Consider the following 8545-nt stretch of genomic DNA (forward strand, 5'->3'; position numbering starts at 1 on the left):
ATCGAAATCCCATCTGCTCTGGCTGCAGTGAGGACACTCTGACCAAAGTGGGGGACCAAACTCCCGCTGTGGGGGCGCATGAGGAAAAGGATAGGAGAGAGAATTCTGTTGGCTGAGGCCTTCCGATGGATGCTCTCTCCCGCCCCTCCTTGCAGAAATGCCTCCCGCTGTCCTCGGTAGGCAGCGCTTGTGCACTGGGTGGAAAGTGGGAGCAGGGAACAAAAGCAATTTCCAATGTTACAGTCTATGATTCTGTGTTCCTGCCTTCCCAGCCAAGCACAGATCACCTGGTCTTTGTGGAAAAGAGACTGTTCCTGGGGGTCCTGGGGTCCCGGTTCTGCAGGCAGCCCTCTAGCGCTGACCACTGCATCCAGAGCACCCTCTCCTCCCCACAAAATCACATCCTACCAGTCTCCCGAGGCAGCTGCCAAGTTCAGCTCTTTAGTCTGACGTCCCCTCACTCTCACCAGTCAGGTCACTCAAATCCTGGTCTTGAGCTTTGCCCTCACCTGCTTCTCCAGGGTCATCTCTACCTTTCCCAAGTGGGACTCAGGCTTTGGTGGAACAGACCCTCCTCCCAGCACACTGGAACCTTCTCGTCCTGACTCAGAATGCTCCATGTACCTCAATAATTTCACCGTGTCCATTCAGGAAGTCATCTATATATCACAACAGCTGGGAAAACATATCTGGTTTGTGCGGGATGCTCTTTAAATACAAATCTAAGTGACAAATCAAAATGGAGGTTCTGTCGCTTCCCCTCTGGACAGTCTCTGCTTTGTTTTCAGACCACCCGGGAAACCACACGCTCACACCTCAGACAGCTGAGCGAGACAGACCTATCTCCGGAGGCCTGACCACAATGCAAGTCTCACTTTTAAAATAAGTTTTAAAACCTTGTATGGTACCACCCCCCCACCTCTTGGAGTCTCAGTTCTAGCAAAGTCGCCAGGAGGATCCCCCCCCTCCCCCCGGCAGCAGTCCCTCCATTGGCTTCAGAGTGCCTGCTCTGGGACGCTTTGTGGCTTCTCCCCATACCTTGAGCTCAGGTACAGGTAAAACCCCAAGCTAAGGGCTGTGCACACAGGCACACAGCACTCAGTGGTGTCTGCCGAGTGACAAATGAACTCCAGCTGCTCTAGTCTGGAGCCTCCCTTCCAACGCCCCCGGCCAGTCCTGGGAGACCCGCCGCCCCCCATCGCTCCTCAGCACACACCTGCCACAGCCTCCTGGATCTTCCTCCTCTTAGCTGAGTTTCAGCTCTTCACGAAAGAGTAAGTCCCAGACTCCCACAAGAGGGACTGTCCTCCCTCCTCCCCTGTGAATGCTGACTTCATGTAAGGTGAGTGCAAGCCCCAGAGTCTCTCCTGGTCTTGTGCAGCCTGGATCCTGCTCACCAGGCTTCCAGCCTGAGTCTGTGCTTGACCAGCTCCCTCACTCGGGACAGATTCTATTTACCGACTGCCCGCCGCTTCTGAGGAAGTTCACGGGTATTGTCTTTGACCCACCAACAACCCTCCGAGGTGACTGAACAATATCACCCCCATTTCACAGACGAGAAAATAGAGGCTCAGGGAAGTGTCAGAGCTCAGACTTCACCCTATGCCCACTGGCTCCAAAACCTCTGCACTTTTTCAAAACACCACATGCTATTCACTTACCAGATAGACATTTGTCTAACACACACTGGGCACCTATGTGTAAGACACCCTGTCTTCTCTCTCCAACCAGGTTTAGGAAGCCTTTCCTTTTCTCAGATTCCCTCTCAATGACAGGCACAGAAATCCTGAAGAAGTCCACCATCTACAAGTTACTGTTGAGGGGGTCTCTTTATCGCATCAGTCCCCCCATCCCCACTGACCTTGTGTCTGACCTTTTGTCTGGTCCCCTCCAACTAACAAGAGCATTCTCTGGCTGATGCTCTACTGATTCTGTGCTATAGGTCTTTATGGCAGGGAGAAGGGGGGGATTGGGCCCCTTGTCTGGGGCACGAGAGGCAAATTCTGGGTTTGACCTTGGTCCTCAGCAGCCTCACCTCCCAGCATTCCTCTGTATGGTCTGGCCCTTCAGGACAGCCACACGGGGGAAGCATACACCCTTTAGCTCATGCAAATTCAAGTCTACGTGTGCACCCAGCCAAACAGGGAGAAAGAGAGCAAGAACAAATTAAATAATGCATATTGTTCCACTTGACCTTGGGCCGTGGTGGGGATTAGGTGAGTGAATGCAGGTAAGGTACTTAGGACAGTGCTCAGGGCTCCTAAATGTGTGCTGAATCTCCAGACCCACTCTCCAGCCTTCGCCACCCTGCTCTGCGTCCCAGGAAGCTTTGCCCGAGCTCCCTGCCCTTGGCTTCCCGCTGCATTCGGCAGTGGGTGGTGACGCAGTGAGGAGAAAGGGAATGGCTTCTGATTCTGGGCTGCCACCATGCTGGATCCCCTTAAGGCAGGTTCCCCCGACCTGAGGCTGCAGGTCCTGTCTGGGCCACGGCTGTCCCCCATGCTGGGGACCCTCCCTGCCCTCGCCTTCGGGAGCCCCTGGCTTCTGGCTGCTGCTCCTCCCAGGCTCTGTTAACAAGCCTTGTTGGTTCACATGTTCCTGCCCTTCCCTCTGTGTAGTCCCTTCGTAAAACTTGCTTCAGTTTCCTGTTTGGGTGAGCCAGCCACTTCCGCCTGACCCTGGCTGGTCTGTCTGAAACATTAGCTGTTATTGATTGTAGTCCAGCAGCCCTGACCTCTCTGTGACCTCTTCCTCCACCTTTAAGACTCCTTAGCTCAAACATCAGCTCTCCTTGATCAAGCCTTTCCTCAGGCTCCGCCACAAAGCCTGTCCTTGTCATTCCGTGCACACAGGATGGCACTTTGTTCCCAGCTCTGACCCAGGACCCACCGAGCTGTTTTGTACTTTCTCCCTTACCCGCCCGGCTTCCTACGAAAGTCTGTGTGGCTGGGCACAGGCCTGGGGAGGGGGGAGGGGAAGTGGGGCCAACAAGCTCCTCCCCCCCTTCCCCATCCGGGTCTGCATCTGTGAAATGGGGATAAAAGTATCTATTTCATAGGAGTAATAATTTTTAAATTATTCATGAGTTCTTAGTTGTAAATGTTTAGAACAGTGCCTGACAAATAGTAAGTTCTAAGTATTTGTTAAATAAAACTAAGGAAGAATAAACGATACGAATTCGATATTCCCAGCCGCTGGCAGAGTGGCCCTCTCTAAATGCTGGTGGGATGAGTGGGTCCAGGCACATTTCCCCCAGGCCTTCCCGGCTTGCATCCCGGATGGTACTGGGTTTACTTCTCTCTTCTTTTATTATCCTTCATCTTTTCAAAACACTTGGTTTTTTTGCCAACTAGTTGGTAGGCTCTGACCCAGCACTTGGCACAGCTGACCACGCTCCCTGTTCCTGGTTCTCCTGTCTTAATTGCTGTTTCTTCTCCTCTAAAGGTTGGGGGGTCCCGAGCTCTGTCCTAGGTCTTCTCTGCATCTGTACTGTCTCCCTAAGGCAGGGGTGTCAAACTCATTTTAATTGGGGGCCACATCAGCCTCACCATTGCCTTCAAAGGGCCGACTGTAATTTCAACTCCTTCACAGTTAAGGAGTGGCTGCATTGATACAGTCCTAAAATTATTTTGGCCCTTTGGAGGACAACTGCCAGGCTGATGAAAATGGCCCCCGGTGAAAATGAGTTTGACAACTTGATTCTTCTCCCGAAATGCAGACTCACCCTTGATGCCTCTCTCTCCACACCCACAGCCAACCCCTCCGTAAAGCCCATCAGGTGTCCTGGGTCTGACCACTCCCCTCCCTAGTCCAAACCCCTGCCTCTGGCCTGGGCTACTTACTGTAGGAGCCTCCTGACCGGATTCCCCTCTTGGCCCTCCCATTCTGCTCTCTATCAGCAGTCAGAGCAATTCCTTTCAAGTGTAAGTCAGGCATGTCACTCCCCTGCTGGCACCTCAACACACTTAAAAAAAATCCCAAAGTCTTGGCCATGGCCTACCTCACCACCCCTCTGCTCCATCTCCCACCAGTCTCTGAATTTCTGTCAAAATTCCTCTCAGAAACACCATGGTACCTGTCTTTCCAAGAGAAGACAAGCACCTGTTGCCTCAGGGCCTTTGCACTTGCTGTTCCCTTTCCTAAAATGCTCTTCCACATATATCCCCAAGGCTCTTTCTCTTACTTCTTCCAGGCCTCTGCTTAAATATCACCTCTTCAGCGAGGTCTTCCTCACTACCCTATAGAGAGAGTACCACGTCATCACTCTCTATCCCCTCACCCCAGCTTATATTTTTCATAGCACCCATCACTATTTGGCATCACACCATACTTTCGTTGGTTTCCTGGTTAAGTGTCTGTCTTCCCTACTAGAGTGTGCTCTGTAGGAGGGCACCAACTTTGTTTTGTTACTCAGTGATTAAACTGCTGTCTGGCTATGTTACGAGCCCAGGCAATATGCATCGCATGCACAAATGCACGAATGAGTAGGAAATCCCTGGAAGGCAGGGGCTCTTTCTGACCTTTTTATGTATCCCACCCCACCTCCTGATGCTTGGCCTGGGGCAGAGTACACTACCGATACCCACGGGCAGTAAATTCTTTTTGAGCAAATGAGTAACCAAGTTCCTGTGCCGTGCAGGTGAGTGAGCAGAGCGGCAGTCTTCTCTTCGGAAGCTTGTTCTCCGGGGGCAAAGCCTTAGTCTTTTCTGCCCTTCTGCCTGGCCCAAGGCTGTGACCAGGAAGGCCACCTACTTAAGTGCTGCTGGTGGCCTCGGGAACCTGCATAAGCCCAGAGGAGCAGACTCCTGTTGCTCTGAAGCCATCGGTGGGGACAGTGTGGCTGTTTACCAAACGGTTACTATGTGCCCAGAGCAGCCAGTGTTTCGGTTCCCAGTGCACATGTCCTGTCCTTTCAGGTGAGCATGGGGACCCTCACCTCACAACTGAGGAAACAAACGGACACGTGGAGCGAGTGTGTGGTTCAAGGTCTCTCTGGCAGTGCGTTGCCAGGGCTGAGATTTGACCCTAGTTCTGCGTTCCCCCAGATGCTAGCCAACAGCAGAGGACATCTGCTGAGGACTTGCTAAGTGCCAGGTTCGATCTATGCTCCCATCCAGCCCACGCAGTAACTTTACTAGGTGAATATTATTGTTATATCCTCATTTAGAAACCGAAGCACAGAGAGGTTAATAGTTGGCTCGAGGAAACACAGCACTTTCCATGACAACATACCACCTTTGATGCCCTATGGATTTAGATCACACATCATTCATCCCCAAAGGGTCCATTTGCAGTGAAACGCCAAGGAGGGGACATGCAGAAAGCAATCAACAGCTAGTAGCAGATTTCACCCGCTGAGTCTGTGTGCCCCCACGTTATCCTCGGCTGCTGCCTCCTTTCTCTCCAGCTCCTAGACGATCTCCAGCCCGGGAGGGGAAGGCTGCCGCCACCTCCCAAGCTGCAGAGCACAAAGTCCAGCCCAGGCCTTGCCCAGTATGGCGCCCGCCCCGCCTGCACACACAGGGGCATTAATAGGTAATGACTTGTGAGGAGGAAGAGCAGGGCAGTGGAAACACAGAGGCCTGAGGCCCTTTGGAGCCTGCGGGGCCGGATGAAGAGGAACAGGGGCTGACTTAGGGGCTGAGGCAGACACGGCGGGGCCTCCAGAAGCAATTCTCTCAAAGGAGGCAAAGACTCTACCCTACCTTGGGGGAAGGCAAAAGAGGACCCCACCTTGCTTTCCGCCCAGGGGCAGGAAAGTGAAATTCAAGCCCGAGCCTTGGGGTGGGGGACGGGAGGTTGTGCTCCTTCCGAGTGAGTTGTCTGAAATCTACACTCACCAAATGTCTCGGTTGCTGAAGTTTCTCCTCTCACATCCCTTCGCAAGAGGGTAGGCCGGTGAACACTGCTTCACACCCCCTTAGCTATTCGCCCGCCCCCAGCTATCTCCCACCCGTGGGTGCACAACCCTCATTTTCAGGAGACTTCTGCCGGTATGAGCGGCCCCCTCTGTGCCCCAGGCAAACCTTGATTACAACACTCAGCAGCCAGCGGTGGGTAGTTACTAGTGTAGGGTCCGCCTCCCCCTGAACTCGACTAACAGTTTGAGGGCAGAGACTGGGTCTGGCACAGAATAGATACTCAGAACATGTTTACTCAATGAACGATTGACCCCAGCTCCTGGCCCTTTGCCCTTGCGGCCCCTTCCCTGGGCTCCTTGAGGCCTCCCTCCTGGGCCTCTCTGTGGGGAGAGAGCTCTGCCCTGCTCAGGCTTGGGAAAGGGGTTGCTTGGTTTAAAGATACTGCCCCTGTGGGCTCTGGGAGGGCTACAGGGCCCACGGTTGCCAGGCCCTCACTTGCCAGGGCCTGTGGGTAGCTCCAGGCACCCTTGGCTTCACCCATGGGCTCTGAGGCATCCTAAGGCCTGGTGGGGAGGTCCCCTGGGTCTCCTGAACGGTCCTCTCCGGTCTCAGGGCCTCAGTGGCTCTTGCACGGCTCTCAACACTGTTCTGGAAATTCCCTGGGTGAGATCCAGCAGCTTTTAGCGATCGCCTGGGTTCCCGACCACCAATGAGGCCCCTCAGTGGGACCCACCAGGGGAGACGTGGCTCAGCCAAAAGGGTCTGCTGAGTCTCTGGACCTCCTCCCTTCTTCCTACTGTCCACCCGCCTCACCCCCCCTCCCGACCCCGGCCAGCACCAGTTCCTCAACCGCTTCCCTTCTCTTCTTGGGAACCTAGGAAATGCCCTTAAGCCGGGAAGGGAGGGGGGACTCCCTGAAGTGTTTTGAGGTCAAAAGACAGAGACATGCAGGTTCCCCCACCTCTCAGACTCTGCCCAAACCCCCGCCACCTGCTCCAGGTGAGCCAGGGCCACTAGGAGGAGCTGGGGGATCTGCCCACAATGGGCCATCTCAGAGAAGTGTCCCGCTCAGGCCAAGGCTGAAAGAAATTCCAACTCGGAGGAAGTCCCAGCCCCTGGGGGGCAGGAGGAGAAAGGCTACCTTCAGATCATTTTAGTAGTTACTACAGCTGGAGTCACAGTGCACCTTTCTCATTTTACTGGGGATTCCTACCGGCAATCAAATAACCACAGGGGTCCCAGCCTTCCCAGAGCCCTCAGGTCCCACTGGGAAAGGGATCCCCAAGCAGCTCTGACCTTGTGCCGAAATTCTCGGGCTACCTTCCGGTCCATGGCTGGGCCAGATCGCGATCGCGCCGCGTGGCCACACTACTCGCTTCTTTGGGTGCCTGGCTTCGGGCTACCTCGGCCGGCTGGGCGGCGAGCGGTGGAGGCGGGGCCTGGCCGGGAGGAGGCGGGGAGGGGGCAGGGCCGCGGGGTGGGCCTTGGGGAGGCCCCAGGCACTAGTCCTGAGTTTACTCGCTTCTCACTGATGCGCCCTGGAGCTAAGGGCTTGCAGTGTGTGTTTGTGGTGGTGAAGATGGGTGGCTGGTGCTAATCCAGTCCTCTCGGGCTGATCCTCAAACACACGCGGGTGAAGGAGAGGATCTCTGGAGGCTGCGGAAGTGGTTTGGGACATCTCTTTTTGTGGGGCCCAGACTGCAGAGGTCCTGAGACTCACACATAGGTGGGTAGGGGTGGGGGTAATCTAGTCTGTGTTCTCTGGATGCACAAATACAGGCCCATTTGCCCTCATGAGGCAGTCTGTCACTCCTTGCCACACTCAGCTTGCATTCTGTAATGGCTTCCTTAACGGGCTTTTCCCACTAGGAAGAAATCTTCGATCTGTGAATTCCTGGGAGCTGAGTATTACTGTGGCCCACAGAGGCCAGAATGGGTGGGTGGGAGTACCCCTCCTCAACCACCTTCCCCTCCCACCTCCCCTAGCCCACTCCCTCCAAACACACCTACACACACACTCACAGTCCCTGAAGCATGGAAGAGCCTAGCAATGACGGCTGGACTTACAGCTGACCTCCACCCAGGCCAGAGACTCTGTCTGGTGCACGTGATTCAATTCAACCAAAGTTTGCACAACTCCAGGTCTAGTGCTGGGTGCAAAGACAGTGATGAACCAAGGCTGGTGAGGACTGAGAGGAAGGAGGCAGCCAGGAAAGGGGTAATAAAACAGGTGTGAGGGGACCTCACAGGGGACCTTGAAATATGGCGCTTGTGTCTGGACTCAGCGGAGGGTGGGAGCCTGACCTGTGTGCACCACGCTGGGGGAAAGGAGCACGAGGTGGGCAGCAGCCCCCACCAGTGAACCACTCACAACTGTAGCATCGGGGACACCTAAAGTTTCCCTCCTTTACATTACCACCCAGTAGCGGACATTTTGCCATCAGATTTTTTATTTGGGTTACAGTATTGCCTAGTTTAAGATGTGAATCTCTCTTGGAGAAGAATCTTAAAATATTATCCATGATCTCACCTTAGTATAAACTCGTTACCTCAGAGATAAAAGGGAAAGAACTGTGGGACCTTCAAAGGTCCAGGAAAGACACACAAAATATATTTCTCTCCAATTTACTTTGCAGATTCTGTACGTGCCATTGCTATGTCACATAGCCATATTTAGAGTCCAG

The 8545-nt window shown here is 54.1% G+C and overlaps 1 protein-coding gene across 1 annotated transcript in view; it reads right to left on the reverse strand.

Moving 5' to 3' along the window:
* USH1C (USH1 protein network component harmonin) overlaps positions 1-7279 on the reverse strand; it is a 46515-nt gene extending 39236 nt beyond the window's left edge. The window contains 1 exon segment of the mRNA XM_045825760.1: positions 7158-7279. Within this exon segment, the coding sequence (XP_045681716.1) occupies positions 7158-7193 (36 nt within the window). The 5' untranslated portion in view covers positions 7194-7279.
* Between the last annotated feature and the right edge of the window lie 1266 nt (positions 7280-8545).

Source organism: Phyllostomus hastatus, unplaced genomic scaffold, assembly GCF_019186645.2.
Source record: "Phyllostomus hastatus isolate PE091 unplaced genomic scaffold, TTU_PhHast_1.1 phas_scaffold_585, whole genome shotgun sequence".
NCBI lineage: Eukaryota > Metazoa > Chordata > Mammalia > Chiroptera > Phyllostomidae > Phyllostomus > Phyllostomus hastatus.